Source organism: Plasmodium inui (genome assembly GCF_000524495.1).
Source record: "Plasmodium inui San Antonio 1 unplaced genomic scaffold supercont1.21, whole genome shotgun sequence".
NCBI classification, from domain to species: domain Eukaryota; phylum Apicomplexa; class Aconoidasida; order Haemosporida; family Plasmodiidae; genus Plasmodium; species Plasmodium inui.
The window spans coordinates 74405-94121 of NW_008481855.1; the positions used below are offsets into that span (position 1 = coordinate 74405).

At 46.3% G+C, this 19717-nt stretch overlaps 7 protein-coding genes across 7 annotated transcripts; 2 read left to right on the forward strand and 5 right to left on the reverse strand.

Moving 5' to 3' along the window:
* Positions 1–317: 317 nt before the first annotated feature.
* Positions 318–2066, forward strand: C922_04244 (hypothetical protein; the record flags this gene model as incomplete). The annotated part of the gene is made up of 1 exon (XM_008819829.1): positions 318–2066. The coding sequence occupies one exon, from the start codon at positions 318–320 to the stop codon at positions 2064–2066; it is 1749 nt and encodes a 582-aa protein (XP_008818051.1).
* Positions 2067–2499: 433 nt separating this feature from the next.
* Positions 2500–2946, reverse strand: C922_04245 (hypothetical protein; the record flags this gene model as incomplete). The annotated part of the gene is made up of 1 exon (XM_008819830.1): positions 2500–2946. One exon carries the CDS (start codon positions 2944–2946, stop codon positions 2500–2502), a length of 447 nt encoding a protein of 148 aa, XP_008818052.1.
* Positions 2947–5942: 2996 nt separating this feature from the next.
* C922_04246 (hypothetical protein) lies at positions 5943–7703 on the reverse strand (the record flags this gene model as incomplete). Its single annotated transcript, XM_008819831.1, has 1 exon — positions 5943–7703. The coding sequence occupies one exon, from the start codon at positions 7701–7703 to the stop codon at positions 5943–5945; it is 1761 nt and encodes a 586-aa protein (XP_008818053.1).
* A 1724-nt stretch (positions 7704–9427) lies between these two features.
* C922_04247 (hypothetical protein) lies at positions 9428–11401 on the reverse strand (the record flags this gene model as incomplete). Its single annotated transcript, XM_008819832.1, has 1 exon — positions 9428–11401. One exon carries the CDS (start codon positions 11399–11401, stop codon positions 9428–9430), a length of 1974 nt encoding a protein of 657 aa, XP_008818054.1.
* A 748-nt stretch (positions 11402–12149) lies between these two features.
* Positions 12150–15896, reverse strand: C922_04248 (hypothetical protein; the record flags this gene model as incomplete). Its single annotated transcript, XM_008819833.1, has 1 exon — positions 12150–15896. One exon carries the CDS (start codon positions 15894–15896, stop codon positions 12150–12152), a length of 3747 nt encoding a protein of 1248 aa, XP_008818055.1.
* Positions 15897–16470: 574 nt separating this feature from the next.
* Positions 16471–17292, forward strand: C922_04249 (hypothetical protein; the record flags this gene model as incomplete). Its single annotated transcript, XM_008819834.1, has 2 exons — positions 16471–16498; positions 16655–17292. 2 exons carry the CDS (start codon positions 16471–16473, stop codon positions 17290–17292), a joined length of 666 nt encoding a protein of 221 aa, XP_008818056.1.
* Positions 17293–17717: 425 nt separating this feature from the next.
* Positions 17718–19278, reverse strand: C922_04250 (4-hydroxy-3-methylbut-2-enyl diphosphate reductase; the record flags this gene model as incomplete). The annotated part of the gene is made up of 3 exons (XM_008819835.1): positions 17718–18713; positions 18909–19006; positions 19161–19278. The coding sequence occupies 3 exons, from the start codon at positions 19276–19278 to the stop codon at positions 17718–17720; spliced, it is 1212 nt and encodes a 403-aa protein (XP_008818057.1).
* Positions 19279–19717: the final 439 nt, after the last annotated feature.

The following is a 19717-nucleotide window of genomic DNA, read 5'->3' on the forward strand; positions in this document are numbered from 1 at the left end:
TACAGAATATTAGAACAACCACGTGACGACAAAAGGATAAATCCAAAGTGAGAGAAAAAAGGTTAGCAGCCCCTGTGGAAAGCAAACGAGCATATATTATACGTTTTCCTTTCCATTTCCACATAGAGGAGTTTTCCCCACGAGTGTTCAACGCGGGAAAGAGAGGAAAAAATTCCCTGTTGGTCCGAACGCGCATATGCAGGGAAGCAGTTACAAGAAATTGCTGAACTGGGCTGAACAAGGCGCAAGCTAAAAGTCGCACTTCCCACATTGGAAGAACGCCGTACCACCTTAAATCGCCTTTCCTACTGCGCAAAATGCGAATTTTGAAGAAGGCTGTGAACCGATGGGGCTTAGCGCCGGCGCCCCCCCTAGGAAGCCGGAACGTGTGTTGCCTCCCCGCTGTGCACAAGGCACTGGGCAGCGTAGGCCCCATCAGAAGCATAACCAACATAACCCGTAGCGGCAACATCAGCACGAACAGTGGGCCGATAAACCACGCCAACCCCTTTTCCGGGAAGAGAGATATGGCCAGCGGCACCAGCGTCTCTTACGCGAAGGACAGCCAAATGGAAGAAAACATGAGCAACGAAGAAATCATGAAATTTTTCGAAGAAAATAAAAATATGAACATAGACAAGCTGTACAACATGGTGAAAAATTTAAGTAGAAAAAAAATGGAGGAAAGGAAAAGAATCGTGGAGGATGACAAATTTATCGGCATCCTTGAAGAAATCGAAAGCAGAATAGGAATAATGAACACGAGGTACCTGTGCAATTTCTCCCTACGGTTGGTGAGCCTGTCCATAAATAATGATGATATAAAAAAATTATTAACCAAAATAAGTGACCAGGTTTTAAAAAAAATGAATGTGAATCCTCGAGACTTGGTTGGTATATGCTTTGCGTTAAGTCTGTGCAACAATGTGAATGAGTATTTTTTCGAACATGTGAAAAAGGAAACCATTTCCAACATCGATGCGTACACTCCGACGTTGCTAACACAGTTACTGGAGAGTATGAGACTTTCCCAGAATTTGGACGTCGAGTTAACCAATTTGATTATCGAGAAAATGTGTGAAGAAATTGATCGATTTACAACAAAAGACGTCACACTGGCATTGAAGACCTTGTCCATGGCTGGCATCCCCCGAGGTTTTCTCATCAGACGTCTGTGCAATCTCGTATTTGACAATATATCTCATTTTCATCACTCTGCGTTGGTAAACATATTATACAATTTAACCAAACTGAAATTCACCACGACGAATCATATTGACGTGATTTACAAAAATGTAGAAGAACATTTGGAAGATTGTAACGTCACAACGCTGTGTGAATTGCTGTACACTTTTTACATGAACGAAATAAATGAAGAAAATAAAATTCGCAAAATTTTTGATCACATCCATTATGATCATTTTAATACCACCAAAACGGCTGTCATCATCGATTTTGTGCATGCCGCTACGTATTATAAGAATTACGTCGATGGGGAAAAGTTAACCAAATTAATTGAGTTGCTTTTCCAGCGGAATGTGCCCAAGTCGCTCACGCTCATTGCTAAGATAAGGGAACCCATTTACTTCCTTGCAGGGGATGAACAATTTATGTTTGACTTGAACAATGTATCCCCCTCGTGGCTAAATGCCATGAATGACTTCCTCCGAATTGACCACGAAAAACTGCAAGCGTTGAAAACATTTCACGAAGTACAAAATGTGCTAAATACAATTGCGCCAAATTTTAAATTAAATTTTGTTCCCTTACAAATTGTTAATTCGTTCTCAGTTGACTTTATCGAAAATGAAAGAAAAATCATCATCGATTTGGACACCATTGTGAGACATACATCTTTCCAAATGAAACACAAGCACTTTGAAAAATTGGGATATAAAACTGCCAAAATTCACTTTTGGAAATGGAGAAAATGTCGATCGGAAAAGGAACAACAGAACTATTTGTCTGACATCATTTACTCCGTCACCGATAGACGGGCAGGCACCACGGAGGACCCCGCCGGCGAAAATGGCGAGGAAAAAAAAATCAGCGCTTCACAGGGGTGACTGCACGGGGGAGACTGTACAGGGGAGACTATACGGCACCCTACATAAGGTTATACCCCGCCTGTACACACACGCGCGAAAATAATCCCTCCATGTGTCCCATCCATTGTTAGCAAATACTCCCAAAAGGGGGGAAAACCCAATGTTTGTTACCGCATCCTTTTTGTATTGGGCCCTCTTCATGGTTACCACACAATGCGCAACTTCTCTGCGCGATCGGAAAAAGAAAAGAATACCTTACTTTTAAGGCAAAAATTTTACGTTATGCTCCTTTCCAGGTAGCTATTTTTTTTTTTTTTTTTGAGGCTAACCAAAATGTTATGAACGGTTCGTGCAACTGTTGGAAAAAAAAAAAAACACAAATGCATTACTACCTCTCGCGCAACGAATGCATTTACGCAGCAGTGCACAGCGGAGGAATAACTGATTGGGGCTAAACAACACCCCCCTTGTCGGCCCCGTCCTGCGCGTCGCCCTCTTGGCTGCTAAAAGGCCAACTCTGCGAAAAGGAATAGTCTGTGAGCTCCGGCTTCTTGTACTTAAATCTACTGGTCTCGTTGAAAATTCTAAAGTACTCCAACACCTTTACATAATTCGTCGGCTTATCTATTGTTTCCGCCTGGTTGATGGACGATAGACATTGCAAATACCTCGTGCCTTCTATTCTGCACTTGGAAAAGGTGTGCGGGTACTTCCTCAAGCAATTGATGAATTTCCCCCATAAACTATCACACGGATTTTTCTCAAACTTCCTTTGATTTTTTTTCTGAATTTTGTGCAAAATCTCTTTCCCCTGCCACCATTCAATTGGGGGGAAATGCTTCTGCAGCTTCGCAACTGGGAATAACAACTCGTTATTCCTCTTTTTGCTGCAGCCCATTTATGAGGTGCGCGGGTGGGGGTAGAAAATGGTGATAGCGCTTTTAGCGGAGCGGTTTACACTCACGTGAGTGGCATCAAAGTATTAAGGTAACCCTCGCGGGAAAAGACGAATGAACGGTTAAATCCACTTCGTCATGAGATCAGCTCATATAATAACTGTCAGAATGGAAATTTTGCTGCCAATCCTGCTTTACACAATATTGTTCGGATTCGTTATGCCAGTTGTGGCCAACTTTGCAGCGAGGATGTAATAGTGATGCTTTCACGCAGCAATTGTGCGCACTTTGCGCGCGTCAACACGAGGTAGTGAAACTGAGTGTGTGCCAGTTCCATGTACCCTATAACCCCCTTTTCGCACAAGAGGGGGAAACTAAATGCATCATACATATCAACGGAGCACTAATGAGAGTGTTCAAGCCCACACAAGGTCCTCCTTCACCATTTTGCATTTTTAAGGGGTTCCACATAAGGCCTTACAACAGCAGAGTAGGCATATTACTATACGGTGGGGTTATTTTTTTTTTTTTTTCCTTATGGGAAAGGTGGAGAATGCAATACATATATACACGAGGTCACTTGCAATTATCTGCGCATTACATACGCTTCAATTTTTTTCTTCCACCCGTTTAAAAGCGCCCTTGAGTGATCCTTTTAAATTTTAAGCCCCCATTTCGCGTAGCACGCACATACATATTGGATAGATAAGCATATGCAATAATGGTATTCTCACCTGTACAAGAGCGGTTCGTCGTGTTTTCCCTTTTATTTTTTGCCCAACTACGCACCTTCTGCTGCACCTGTAAGGTTACGCTTTATGCCGAACGGATACTTCTTGTTTGAGAGTGTGAGGTGCCCTTTTAACACGCCTACTCTGGCGTAAAGTTCATTCGCCTTGGATGTGCAGTGCACATATGAGAAGATACAGACGGTGGTGAAATGTAAATGTTCACGTGGCTTTAATTTTGTTCAGCTCGTGGTACCAGGTAGCTATTCTTTTATGCCAATTTTTTTTTTTCTGGGTAGCCATTTTGTAACATTTGCAGGAAAATATGGCTGTTTATAAGATTCCTTTTTTTCTAGGTAGCCATTTTGCAACATTTTTATGAAAATATGGCTGTTAATTTTTTTGTTTTTTTTTTGTAACTATTTTGCAAATTTTTACCAAAAATTGTCAGCGGCTCATTTAATTTTTTTCTTTTTTTGCGGAACTAATTTGTAAAATATTTGCAAAAAGTATGAACAGTTAATATTTATTTTTTTTTTTTTTTATAAATAATTTTTATTTTTTTTTGAAAAATATGAACTGTTCATATTAAATTTCTTTTTTTTCATTTTTTTTGAGTATGATGCAACCATATAGGGGCCGCAGTGGAGAAGCCTTTTTTTTTAAAAGGCAAAATGGCGAGAACGTGAAGTGAAGGCATATAGTGTTAGCAAAGTGAAACAAAAATGGAGAACTCGGAAAGATGGTATCTTTAGTGGGGAGAGCCCCCCCCACCGCCACCATCTTTTGAACCATACCATGAAGCTCAAAGAAATGAGGAAAGCATATATTCCAGGTGTAACCACACTTTGGCGAAGAAGGCAACCCCCCAAGTTGGCGCAAGATTTTCCGGGGATGTTCAGTTGGGGGCCAAAGGAGAAAGGAAAAAGGTAGAAGGATAGGCTAACTTGTAGCATAGCCAGCCCAGTCACTGAGGAAGAACAGAAGAACGGAACAACGCAAAACCGGAAGAACGAGAAAACGGAACCACGCACGACTGCATAAACGCGGCGACGCGGATCAATTTAACATAATAATGTTACACGCAGAAAGTCTACAGAAAATTTGTTTCCAAGTTTTCATTTCATCTGCTAGGAAAGTCCCCGAGATAGGGAATTCTCTATTCTGAGGTTTCCCTTATTAGGAAAGCTAGTAACCTGATAAGTTACGTATCTTATAGTATCCTTGCACGGACAGTTATTTTTGCCGCCCGTCCAAGGCATGTGAAATGGAGAGTCAAATGTAACATGTGCTACCTTCGGTGGCATCACGGAATGGGGCTTATACATATGTTAAATTCCCGCGTCGCGCCGTGTCTGCCATCGGCTGTGCGTCTGGCCGCGTTCTGGAAGAATTTCCCCTGCAGGTTGGTCGGCCTCTTAGCTGCTTGACCGCTTAACTTCGTGACCGCTTAGCTGGTTGACCTATTTTCGGTAACCACAACGTAGCGTCCCCCTTTTTTTAGTGTTTCATTTTGCACCCATGTTACCCCCCACACACAACAACAACAACAATAAGAAGTCTCCGCACCGCAAACTTCGAAACAGTCTGTAGTGCAATTTTAAAAAATCACCTTAAAAAAAAATGAGCGCACGAAATGGTGAAGGCGTTAAATGAGAAGGGGTTTTCTCCAACACTGGGCATCGTCGTCCCTATGTTCCTCCATCATTCCAATGTGAAATTCTGTTTTGACTTGTGGCCAACCATTTATTGAGCCACGCACATGGTCGAGCAGAGACAAAACCGTCTGCCCCATTCCACTTCGCACGGCTTTCCCTTATTTTTCACTCTTTCGAAATGGCGAAGGGTCCACGGCAAACAAAAAGGAAAAGAAAAAAGAAAAAAGCAAAGAAGAAAGAAAGGAAAAAAGGAAAAGAAAAAAGAAAAGAAGAAAGAAAGGAAAAAAGAAGGAAAACCTTTTCATTGTACATTTAAAATGTTAAGCTGATAAGGGTAAACTATAAAAACTGCAAATTTTTAAATTTTACAAATATGAGGTAAAAAAAAAAAAAAAAGCAGAGAAACAAATCCAAATGAGAAGACGAATGCGAAAGAGGGCCCAAATGCAGGTAAGAACGTTACGACAAAAAAGGAGGGGGAAGACAAAGATAGGCTCCTAAAAGGTGTACGTTCACGGGGTGTGCTGGAAGATGTACAGAATGGTCACAACATAGAGCTGTATACTCCTTATGCACAAGTTAAAGACAAACTTACGCACGTTTGTGTACACTTCAGGCGTGCGCCGAGGTCTGTGACGTGGCCGCCTCCTGGTGCAGGTCCTCAATGCATCGCTCATACTTTCGGTTGTACAAAACGGTGAGGGGTAGGAACATAAGGATGAAGACGATGACGAGCAAGAGTACAACGTTGGTGGGGTCGATGCTTTCCCCATCCTTGCTCACAATCTGGTCGTAGAGATTTTCACACAGCAGAGAAAAGAGGCCTCCACAGAGGCTAGCGAATCCAAGAAGTTTCCCAAAAACAACAGACGGAAAGGAATTCTGAATGAAGCAATAAATCTGACTCGTGTAAATACTCGTGACGCACATGTATAGGAAGGCAGACACAAGTCCGGAAGCTCGGTGTTTGATCAGTGCTGTCAAATGCATAAGTGCAGAAAAGGCATTCATGAGAATGATTATAATGGCCGATCCATACTTGTTTATAAACCTTCCAAATATGATACAAGGGATACACGAAATGGGCATCATAATATTAATTATGCTGATAATCGATCGGTCGTAGCTAAAATAGGTGTCTGTGACCATCCCATAGAAGACCGTAGAAATGTTGAAGATGATAAAGTAGACAATGATACAGATGCTTGGGTAGCTTACCAGTACCTTGAAAAATAGGGTTATGCTTTTTCTGTGGAAATCGGAACCTTCTTCGATTAGACCTCTGGAAGAGTTGGTTTGTTCGTCTTCCTGCACCCCCTGGATGGCACTTCGGCTTCCTTTGCTGTTCACACGTTTGCGATTCGATTCGCTGGTATCTTTTCCGGTGCTATTTTTCCCACTGCTATTTTCTTCACTGGAGTGTCCTCCCCTGGAGTGTTCTCCAATGTCTGGTGAGTTTCCCCGCGTCGACGGTGTGTTGCTTACATTGCCACTTCTCCCCCTGGACGCTTCCGACTTCTCTGTATCCAATGGCTGCATCTCCACGTCAATTTGGTCATTCGTTTGCCCTGTAACAATTTTTGTCTTCCCCCCTGTAAGGTGTCCATCCCCTTCTACTCCGCTTCCCACGCTCTGATCTTTCTCAAGGTAGTAGTCCAATCCCTTGAATGGCTTAAGAGGAAGCAAGAAAGCCGCAACTAATAAGCACGGCACGAGGATTACAAATATGTACCCATAGCAGATGTATGCAAATGGCGTAGAAGGGTACTTTCGGCAAATGAAGTTAAGTGTAGCTGGGACGGCGTAACTTAACGATGCAGCTGCTCCGACTACTGTCAGGATGAAGGTGGAGGCGTCTGGATAAAGGTTCGAAATGGTTAAAATGGGGATGAAGGCAGTGTCCGCACCCAACCCAAGGAACACAAAGCTCAGGAAAGTTGTATCCACGGTGGTGGAGTCGATGGACAAGAAAATCCACGATATTATGTTACACATCTGTCCAATTATGGCTGTAAATTTGGGACCAATGTGGTCATATAAGAAACCACAGAAAACGGATGTGGTAAAATGTATGGCTAGTGTTATCGGGTACAGGTTGTTTATTCTCTTGTACTGAGGGGAAAGGGTGATGTCTGTGTATTCGCCCGCGTTGAGGTTGTTATATTTCCCCACACTGAGCAACAAGTTTCGAATTGCACTCCAGTCGAAGTAAATGCAGGCGGAGGTCGCTGTGTATATCACGATGATTATTAGCAGAGAGAACCTGCTTATGTTGAATGGCGTTTTTTGCTTGGCACCCGGTAAATTGGGGTCCGTTTTGAGCCGTAGCCCTTTCAGGAAGGCCAAGCAGGGGTTCTCCCGCGTGTCCTTCATGGCGGGGAAACTATATGAGGGGGGTCAGAACTGGGGGAGGGGGGGTTACAAAGGACGATCCACTGTGTGAAGTCACTACGTAGGTGTTTCACCACGGTGTTCTCTTCTCCACGGGGCTTTCTTCTCCAAGGTGTTTTCTCCCCCACGGTGTTTTCTCCCCCACGGTGTTCTCTTCACCACGATGTTCTCTTCACCACGATGTTCTCTTCACCACGATGTTCTCTTCCCCACGATGTTCTCTTCCCCACGATGTTCTCTTCCCCACGATGTTCTCTTCCCCAGGGTGTTATCTTCCCCACGGTACGCTCCCTTACCAGGCGTCTCACACAGCTGTACAAAAAGAAAGAACCTCCGCTGTGCAACGGGATAATCGCATAAAAAATTTTAACAACAAAAAGGGGGTTGTAAAAAATCTGTCACAAGGTTAAAAAAAATAAAATAAAGAAAAAGAAAAAAAAATAAAATAATAATAAAATAAATTAAGGCAACGTGCCCCGAATTTGTTCGAATTTGTTCGAATCTGCTCGAATTTATTCGAATTGATCCAAACTGAGGTGAATTAAATCGAGTCTACTTCCAATTGAAGGGCAATTTCAAGTGGCTGCAACAAGCTGTGTTGCCTGTTCCATGCCCCCCCTTTTTTAAGGCGAAGAGAGCTAACCTCCGTCGTTCTACTTGCCTGCCCCAATCAAGTTGTACGACCCCCTCCAACGTATGCGCCAGTGTGTGGGGGGGTAAAGTACCACGCGCATGCGATTCGCCTCGCCCTCCATATATTGCCGCATGCCACCCGCATAGCAACGGAGTGTTCTATTCGCCTGTGAATTTTAGCAACTCCGCGCCCAGTTGCAAATACCTTCCGTGGTTTTCCCGAAACGTTTTGTGGATTTTTTTTTTGCCCCTTTGAGGTCATTTTTTTGCTGCCCCTCTGTGGTCATTTTTTTGCTGCCCCTCTGTGGTCATTTTTTTGCTGCCCCTCTGTGGTCATTTTTTTGCTGCTTCTCCCTTTTTGCGCCTTCCCCCATTTTGCTGCTTCCCCATTTTTGCACATTCCCCTTCTGTGTGACTTTCGATTTTTTCGCGCTTCTCACCTGCAGCGCCAGGCCGAATTTTCGTCCAATTCTTCACGGCGCATGTGCGAAGAGAAAAAAAAATGCCACAACGCAGCAGCACCGCAACACCGCATCGCCGCGTCGGCGGCTGCATATGTTATTGTCCCCCTGCTGTGGAAAGCTTCTGAAAAAAGTGAGCACATCATTTGCGCGGCAGAAATTAGCCATCACGCGACGCATTGGGGCTCCCCCAAAATGATCCTTCTTCTTTCGGACAACGCACATGTCGATGGGTGTGGCCATCACAGGGATTTTCAAGACGGGAAGGCATCTCCCCACCGCGAATTTACACCCCCCACATTTGTCCCTCCACAAAAGGAGCCAATCACTCCAATTTTGAAACTTGCCGTCTTGGAGGAAACATACAGACGGTATGAAAGTACTCCCCCTTTTTTTCTTTTTTTTTTTTGTCTCTGGCTCAAAATTTCTCTCATAACACTTTGCCGTTGCGTTGGGGCGAAAAATAGAGGCTGCGTTGGAAAAGGCATTCCCCTGTGGATTGCAGTTACGGTGGCGATTTGGATAGGGGTAGCCATGGCGGTTTGGATGACCATTTCCATAGGGGCTGCCATGGTGGTTTTCCTCTCCACTAGGCTCACGTACGCTGTTACGCTAACGCTCACGCGGAAGCAGCCCCCCATTGGCCCTCCTGTACGTAAGGAGGAGCAAAGGTGAGGTGGACGCCAAGAGAGCAATCACAACGTAGGCAAACGGGTTCGGGTCACTCTTACTGTAATCTACGATGAAGTAATTATAGATGGGAATGTTCAATAGAGACAACAACCCGCTGATCATGCTGGTGGTGCCTGCGATCTTCCCGAAATGACGTTTTGGAAACATAAGCTGGATGTAACAATACAGTTGTGTCGTGTAGCACCCTGTTACTATGAGATAGAACAGCGTACTCAAGTAGGCAAATAATTTGCTTCTCATCACGGCAAAAAGATACATGAGAAGACTGCTCATCAGCAGCGATAGAATAATGAGGAGAATGTGAAACTTGCGAATGAGGAATCCAAACGCTGCACAGGAGATCACTGATAACGGTCCGAATATCTTTAGAAGCTCCTGCACATCTGAATAATCTGCAAAAAATAACTTTGCACACTCGTTGTAGTTAACTAGCGATAAATTGTATATAGTGAAATAATAGCAGATGCTGAGGTATCTGATGGAGAAGAAATTCGATCCTGTCTCGTTGCACTTGGGGGGTCTAATATTACAGTTACGCTTGTAGTCCACGTTTTTGCTAAGCTTCCCATCCAAATGGATGACTTCATTCTTGTTTGATATATCCCTCTTTATGGACCCACCCCCAGTTGGAATGCTCCCTCGGACGGAGGAACTGCGCCCATAACGTTCATCCATAATGAGAGAAGAACTGCCTTTTTGTGAAAAGACGTCATTGGAGCCCTCTTCCCGCTGGATAAAATTGCTAGACGTATGTGTACCAACCCTCCTCAGTACGCACCCATTTGCTGAGGATAAGCTAAAGGACGACGAGGTGAGAGCCCTTTCGATCATCAACTCGCGTAGGTTGTTTTTCTCTCCTTCCAGCTCATGTTCGTATTCTGCATAGAGGGACACAAGTGCTTCATCCGCTACGTGCCTTCCGCGGTGCAGACTGAGCTGGTCCCCCTGGCTCGAGCAGGGGCGGTCATATGGGAATTCCACAGGGTCATCCGCAGGGCGATCAATTCGGCTATTCACTGGGCGATGGGTCGGACTATCCACTTCCCGATCAATCGGGCTACCCACTGGGCCATCCATGGGGGGCACGCCCGACACGAGGTACCCCTCCAACTCCTGCAGCGTCTTGTTGTTACTCCCCTGGGCTTCCTCCGCAACGGGATCCCCACCGCTCATATGCTTGAGGGGCAGAAAAATCAAAAGGACAAAGAAAAAGGGAACCAAAATGATCGCGCAATATAGTAAGCAAATTAACTGAAACGACTGGGCGTCATTTGGCGAGGTGAACAGGTCCAAAAATATGGGTATGCTGAAGCTTAAAGAAGCACAGCATCCTAAGATGACAGTATACATCGTATGGTTCTCTTCGAATAAGTAAATTAAACTGAGAATTGGTATGTAGGAGGAGTCGCAAGAGAGCCCCAAAAATATGGCTCCAAAAATGATGGTGTTATTTTTGCCTTCCTTCTGTAACCCAATTAAAATCCAAGAAATGATGTTAAAGGTATGCCCAATTAACGCAGTAATTTTGGGTCCAAAATAATCAAAAAAGACACCCGATATGGCTGACATGATAAAATTTGAGCACAGGATAATTGGGTATAAGGCTTGCACTCTCTTGTCCTGCTCTTCACAACTGTATGATTTACCCTCCAAGTTTTTTCTCCCTCCCGAGTGCACATTTTTGCAATCGTCTATGTACACATTTCCGTGATAAAAAAAATCCGACAAAGAAATCCAGTTAAAGAATATCCCCACGCAGGTTATTATGTACACACAGAACAACATCAACAGAGCATATTTTTTCCTAGTCGAAAATTTGCTAATGTCTATGCCTTTCCTGAGGAAGTTTTCCAACACCCCGTTTCTTTCCTTCTTCTTGCTAGATTCCTCCATGTTCAGTTCGCCCCTATATGTGTGTTCGTGACCATCGGGTTAGGTTTTTCCCACTGGTTCTTTATCTTAATTGTATTGTACCCTCTGTGTGTCCGCCTGTTCGGGCGCAACTCCCTGCCTTCGAACAGGTGCAAGAAATTGGCCCTTCCAGAATTGCCGACGGGGAAGACGCACTCGTTCGTACCTTCCCGGTGCGCACTAATTTGTGTGTGCAATGAGGCAAAAAAAAAGAAAAAAAAAACCCAAAAGAGCACCTTTTTACCTGAACAAGTCAGAAAAAGGCAATCCCATTCAACGCAACTCAATGCATTTTTTTTTTTTTGCAAAATGGCTACCTCGTTAGAGTTAAAGCTAGCCATGTCCAGGGTGCCCATTTGATGGCCCTCTCAACCGCACCAATGTAGGACTCTACTTACGCAGCGCGTTTTTTCTTTTTACGATTGTGGGACGTACACTAGGATGGGATATTTTAACTCGAAGCCGGGTTCCACGTGAGGCCCACTGGCTGATCGTTTATTTGAGCACGAAAAAAAGGCGGAGGAGGGGGGAACGCGGAATAAAGGGGAACAAAACGGATAAACCGGAAAAAGAAGACGAATCAGACAAAAAAGGAAAAACTGGGAAAACAGAAAAAACTGGGAAAAAAGACTAATCTGACATAACGAAACATGCGGCTTTTCCGAGCGGCGGCCCTCTGCACAACATCAGAGGGGCGAGACAGCACTCTTGTTGCGCTGTAGAGGCTTCCCTAATGGGACATCGATGCCGCCTCACTGTCACATGAGCGCGTTCTGCTACCTCCCTCATAACACGGCGCGAAACGCGATGGTCTCCCCGACAGCAACCCCTCCAGGCGCTGGAATGACCTGGGCTGATGAAAGAAAAACCAGGGGATGCACACAAACTCCAAGTCGTACAGTATTCGCAGCACATTATTGCGGAACTCTGTCCTTCCATTTTTGGACAAGTGCATGCCGTTATGTCCAATCTCGTAGTTCCTCTCATCCGTTGACATGTTGTAATGGTAAATCCCGTCCACCTCCAGCAGGAGATGTGGCTCTCCTTTTTTCAGAACCAAAAAATCGACCACGAAACCGCGCTTCAAGAAATATTCTGACTTGTACATAATTTTTTTCTTCTTCAAATATTCACAAAGTTTGTACTGAAAGCTGGACATGTGTACTTTCTGGTGGAAAGACATTTTGTTTCTTCTCACTGTTTCTTTAACTACACAGTAGGGTATATAAAAAGAGGTAGAGATGCGAAGCTTTCCCTTCTTCAAATGAAAAAATCGTCTATTTTTCTTGTAATACATATTTAAACACACTAACATTTGATTCAGCATGTTGTAGTCCTCCTCTTTCCAATGGAATCTGCCGGAAAATGTTCTCCTTAGCAAGATGCACATTTTGGCAAAGGTAGTTATGGAGCTCTCTAGGAAGGTGCTACTTAAAAGTAGGGACCACGCGCATTTGGCGACTTTGTTGACTGTGTCCTGTTGATCGTTACTGTACAGGTGGTGTGTTTCTTCTGTGTGTCTTCCAGTGGGTGGGGCAACCGGGCAGCTGCTAAACCTATTTGACCCTTCCCCCAAGGGGGCATCATAATGGTCGTTTCCGATGCGGTGCCTCCCGCCAGCCCAGTTATCGCCATTAGCCTGATAAGACCAATTAGCACCATTGGCACTATTGGCAGCTTCCTGGTGAGGTTCCCCCTTTGCCATCTCCCCCAGAAGAACTCGCAAGACAAATTTCAAGAAGGCCATGGTTATTATATTGAAGTGGCAACATACAAAAGTGATGGGGTACAGACTGTGAATATCCACCTGCGGGAAGGTCTCCAGAATGCGGAGCAAATGCGACAGCAGGGTCTTGTGTACCACGTTATTTCTGTAGTGTAGCAGGAAAATCTGAACAACGGTTTGGGTCTTTATCGTGTCCTCTGCATTTCGCCCGTCTGCATTTCGCCCTTGTGCAGGTCTCCCGTCGGCTCCCATCTGCCCCTTCAGTATGCGCCAAAATGACTGGTAAAAAAAGTCGTACAGTTCAACCGATAACGTGTTTATGGTGCTGGACAGAGCGAAGAAAAAATTAACCACCCCCTGCATGGAGTCGATTTCGTTCTTTCTTTGCAATATCGCTCCTTCCAATCTCCGCAGGTGTTGGAACAGGTGTGCCTTGGCTTCTTCGACTTGTTCACGTGGGGAAGGGACATGCGCATCGCTGCTGGTCAATCTGTGTGGCGTGCGTTGGGGCGGCATGTCGGTCAGGGGGGTCTCTCGCTCGTAAAATTGGGGTCCACCTGGATCATCCGCAGCTCCTGCAGCTACATCGATTTGTTCATCCATTTGTGTACCCATGTTCTCGCCGCCGCCCCCTCCCGCCACGGAGAAAAGCATATTTCGACTCCCGACATACTTCACACTCGCCATGTTGTACCTATGCACAATGTAGCAATACGTTGCATAAAAAATCATTATCAGTTGTTTCATCTGGACATCCCTAAAATTGCGGGTTAAGAAATCGAAAAAATGGGACAGTGTGTCCATTTGGTCGTACCCCAACGAGAGTAAGCTTCTCAAGGAAAGAACAATATTGGGTATGTTTTCTACGGTGAAGAAGATGTTTCCTCTTTTTATGACCATCTTTTGAATAAAACACCGGACAAAGGGATCGTAGTGGTAGTTGACATTGGCTAACCCTACCAAAATGTCTACCCAGTTCCGCACCTCCTGAGGGGTCATTACTACGTTCATGCTTGTGGCAGTGTCCTGGATACCCCTCTTTTGTCTTTCCAATTTGGTTTCGTAACGCTTGGGGGAATCCTCATTTGGATCTTCTCCCATGCTGAGCGTGATTCTAACTTGTTTTAATTTCGACTCCGATTTCGGGGGGTCTCCAGAGTGGCGCTCATACTGGCGGTGACGCTCGCGGTGACGTTCGTCGTGACGCTCATGTTTAGGGCAACAACCCAATTTGAGGAGAAAACACTCAACGAGTAATCTGTACAGCTGATTATTCCGGACGGCCAATCTGGAGAAGTCCCTCACTAGGGAGGACAAATCTCGTTCGTTAGCGTGAAGCAGCCACGTACTACATGGGCTTTCCCTTTCCTTGTTTGGCAAAGTGTTAGCAGCGAGGAGGTTGTCTCTTCGTTCATTGGGAGCCCCTTTGCAGACGGTACTCTCGTAAACACCACCTTTGTAGGCGGCACCTCCCTGGGGGGGCAAGCCAAAACGGTAACTCTGTCCATTGGGTAGGTAACTCTGCCCCCTCAGCAGCAGGTCGATGATGACCGCAATCTGTGGCTGTTCCGTTGTGCCCTTCTGAAGACCGTAATTCACCGTGATATTGAGAAATCGGCATAGATTGAAGATGGTAAAGTTATGGATTTGATTTGGGGGGACCTGCATCTTCCTCAGAAGTACTTGGATTATCGCGTCTTTGAATTTGCCCTCCCAATTTCGGCTAGCCATTTCGAGGAAGTTTAGAATAGTCTTTATGTCCAACGAGTGCCGTTCAATTGTGTGCAGGATGTACCTCTGCACAGAGATAACCATTTTGCTAATAGAGGAGGAGCTGAAAATTCGGAAGAGATCGTTCGGGGAGGTGGTTTCGCTCACCACACGGGGGGGGTTCCCCACTGGGTGGTTTCCGCCTGAGTGATGTTCCCCTCCTGGGGCATGTCTCACCCCGTGCCTCCTCTTTCGCCACTCGAACAGACACTTAGCAAACTCGCCCCCGTTGCACAACGCTGAGGTGGACAATTTGGCCAAGTCGGCTCCCCCAATCCGGAGCGAAAGGACGGATAAGACATACTGCCGCACATCCACGTCGTTCCTTTGAGCACTCTCCAAATGAATAGCATGCCGCATATACATGTGCGCAAAGTAGAGAAACAGAGCCTTCCAATTTAGGACCACCTCTTCACTCATCAGTCTCTTCTCCTGCACAAGATTAACAATTTTGGACATAGCCCAAAGGAACCCGATGGTGTGTTTTTCTTTCATTCGGGTGAGACTTCCCTCATCGTATCGAACCTGTAGAATTAGACCAACTAGGAGATCCACCAGTGGGGTGGCGCTTTCTTCCTTAATCTGCTTGACTCCATTGATGAGGCTTATGACGTTGCTTTTTTTAAAATCGGTTGCCTTGCCCTTTGTTGCGTCCCATTTTTTGTTTCCCTTTTTTGTGGTGCTATAATGGGAAGAGAGTGTATCCCGAAGTCGTGGGCTGTAGGAAGGATTCCCACGTGTTACAATCCTTGGGACATTGGCTTCTTTCCCCGTGGGGTGGCAGATCCGTTTGGAGGAGCAGAAGTAGCGTCGCTCTATGTTGTGTCTGCCCATTTGGCTGCTTCCACCGCTGATCCCACCGCTGATCCCCTCGCTGATTCCTCCGCCGCTTCCTCCGCCTCTGCCCCTTCTGCGGGTGGGTGGGATGCTGGCGTCGGTGACACGCTTGAGGGCGCTGCTGACTGGGGACGCGCGCTTCATTGTGGGAGTGACTTCCTGCGTGTCATCTGGGTGTCTCCGCTTAGGTTTGCCGTTGGGCGCATAATGGGCAGTGGAATGAGTGGGAAAATGAAAAAAAAAACGTTCCCAAGCTTTCGCAGGGGTTCGCAGTGGTTCGCAGGCGTTAGCAGCTGTTAGTGGGTCTCCATGGAAGCGGGGACAACATCCTTTTTAAAGAATGGCCCACTCAAGGGGAGGGCTGCTTCGTGGTGGGATGCTTCGTGCTGGCTTGTTCTGCTCCGCGAAGAGGTCGCTGAACTGTTTTTGTGCCTACGGGTGGCGCCGAATTGGTAGGGCAGCGGATCGGTGGAGCGTGTCGGACCCCCCCACATCCTATGCCCGCATGGCCCCCGTGGGAAGTTTTTCCCCGCGGGGGAGAGTAAACCTATCCAATTGGTTCATCGAGAGGCTCCAAAATAAATTCCCCTTTGTGTAGATACGGTACTACCTTTTTGGTGACCCTTAAAAGTGGCCGCTGTTCGAAGTGTTCCTCTTATCGTCGCAGCTACCCCCCCCCCCGCCAGTGGTAAAAAAGAAGAAAAAAAAAGAAAGCGGTATGCGCCTGTTTAGTGCGGCTGCGCAGGGTTTGTTACTGGGATACTCTTCTGTAACGCGACCCCTGTTGGGATATGTGCCCTCCCCCGTGAGACACTTCTCCGCGAAGAGGAAGAACAAGTCCCCCCAGTACGAACACCCAGGAAGAGCACCCCTGGGATCCCCCCTGCCGCCACACCAAACAGACCATTTACAAACCAATTCCACACAAGTCGAAATGGAGTTCTGTCAGGTAGACCTCGACGAATTCTGCTATAAACAATTTGATAAGACGAAGAAGTCATGTGCATTTATCCCTTACGATAAGAAGGAGTTTCTCGACAAAGTGAATGAACTGATACGAAAAAAGAAGATTAAAGTTGTACCAGGGTATGCTGGTTTCTGTAAGCATATCTTTGTTGAAAACTTCACCGAGGCGACCGTGGAGACAATAGAAATTAATAGCAAGAATAGAGATCTGATAAAAACAGATTATATTTCTAGAAGGGACAATGAACTGCCTGTATTGATAAGATGGATCTCAAAGAAGGACGTGAAGGACATCATCAAGGCAAAGTACCTCGACCTCATTCTATATTCACGGGAACAGATCGAAAAGGAGAATAAAGAAACGAAGACAGTGCCTAATAGGAAATCCAATTGTCTCTACTCCATCATCTGCATTAAGCCGCAGAATGTGGACTACGAATTACCCATGACTCCCATCACGATGTTGCGCAATACGCTCATCAGCGAGGGTGGCAGCGGCATCAGCTTGAACAGAGACAAGTACCTCGAATCGGTCAAGTACTGGCGCCACCACGTCTCCATCGTCGACAATTAGGAGGGGGTAGCGGTAGAGTAGCGGCGGGGTGCCGATATGGTAGCGGTAGGGACGGGAAGCGGCTGGGACGTAGAGCCATCTTGACCGAAGCGATCATGGGGGAGAAGCTATACGGATCGGACTGTGTGTAAGTACTGCCAAAACGGCTCACTCGATTGTACCGCGCCTTCCCTTACGCAATCTGCTCTCAACCGATGAGGAGCCATTTTTTGCAAAAATGAAAAAATCAGTTTTAATTCAATTCGGACAAACACTGTTGAGGGGGCTCGGCGCCATGTGCAACTGTTAAGTGTTTTCTTTTTTTTTTTTTTTTTTCTTTTTTTTCCTATCCACGAGGACACAAGCTGCCCATCCCTCGTAGCGGGGGAGCCGTAAATGTGCTGTCTTCCCAACAAACCGCCATATTGCCTCCGCACCGCACCAGCTCAGCTCTGCGTGCCTTGCTCGCTCTTGCGCTCCTCGATGAGGCCCATCAAATTTTTCGGCAGTTTCCACTTGGGGACGTTCTCCTGTATAGGTTCGAATGGGCGCAACGTGTACCCGAAGGGCTCCTTCGTAAGCACATCAACAAACTTCTGTGTTAGTTCCTCTGGAGTGGAAGCAGCGGAGGTCAAAGCGATTTTCCTAACATCTCGCAGGGAGGAAAAATCAAAATCGTCTACACTGTTCACCAACACAGCAGGAGTGTTTCGCAGCTGCGACGAGTAAACTAACTTTTTCGCATTTGACGATGACTGACTTCCAACGACGATAGTAAGATCGCACTCGGGACAAATCTGATTCAGTGCCATTTGTCTGTTCGTAGTGGCATAGCATATGGATCCACTCGGAATAGTCTCAATGTGGGGGAACTTCTCCTTTAGTCGCTTCACAATTAAAGAACAGTCATCCATACTTAACGTCGTCTGGGTCACATAAAAAAGTTTGTCCTTCTCCGAGAGTGGCAACTCCTCGATTTGAGCTACATTTTCCACGATGTAGGTACAGTCCGGCGCCTCGTTAAAGGTACCCACTACCTCCACGTGGTTCTTGTAACCGATCAGAATAATTTTGTATCCTTCCTTTGCTTTCATCTGAACGTATACATGCACTTTGCTAACTAGAGGACACGTGGCATCAATTTCGATGAGGTTTTTTTTTTTTGCGAGTTCTCTTATCTGGGGGCTGATCCCATGGGCTGAATAGATTAAAATATTCCCATCGGGCACCTCATTCAAGTCTTCGATAAAGACTGCTCCCTTTTCTTCTAACTGTCTGCAGACAATATCGTTGTGCACGATTTTATGCTTCACATAGATTGGTGGCTTGAACATTCGCAGGCATTCTTCCACCGTCTCGATGGCTCTGCTGACCCCTTTGCAGAAGCCTCTGGGACTGACGAGGTAAAGGACTTTTTCCCCCTCTTTGGGCGTACATGCGCTCTGTGCCGTATTGGGACAGCCACATCCTCCGCATGTGCCGGAGCCGCAGTGGCCTCCTTCTTGCCGGAGCCGCCATTCGGGGGGCCGCCTTACCGCGCCGTTCAGAAAGGAGAACTTTGGGCAAGATTTTCTGCTCGGCTTGGGCCCCCCCCCTCCTTTTGGCTTGCCCTCCAAACGAACGCTCCAATGATTTACCGTCTGGACCACTGCGGGGGGCCTCCTCCTCCCTAAGCGAAAATCAGATACTCGGAGATGACCCCTCCGTAGGGCATGCTCCACCCGCTTCGAATGTGCTGTGGTGAAGAGGACAAGCAGGAAGAGCAGCAGGCACCTCTCAAGGGGGCGATGAGTGACGCGCGCCGCTCGGGCCATTCTGTGGGGCCACACCGATTCGGGAGAGCGGCGCGCAGCCAAGCTCGCCTTAAAGGGGATCCTCCAGCGTGATACGCAGCGTAATGCCCAGGGTAATTCGCAGCACAGCCCCCAACCTATTCTCCGTGTTGGAAGTGTCCTCTATTATTACGCCTTTCTCTTCACCGGGGCGGAAAACGAAAACTCTTCTCATGATCACCCGCGTAGAGGTCGCTCTATCACGGGGGTCTGCTCAACATTAGTCCCGCTTTGTAAAGGGGGCAAACGAGCCAGCTGACTGATATTTCCGGAAGGGAGAAGTTGCGAGGGGGCTGAGAAGTTGCCAACTTGTGCTGTCCATTTACGGAGGCATAACACAGGATCGTGGAAGCCTCCGTGAAAAAAGGTCATCACGTCGCACTCCGCGAGCGCGTAATCGGTGTCGCAAAAGGGAGGTTACATGAAGATTGCAAAATGGAGCCTCTTCCTGGCTGGCTCACAAGACGTAAAAGTGGTTAGAAGGACGCATCAGATAAGGGAAAAGGGATGGAATTAAAGAAAAAAAAAAAAGAAAAAAATGAAATGAAATCAAATGAAATCAAATGAAATCAAATCAGATCAAATCAGATCACTGACGCGCAAAATTCACGGGG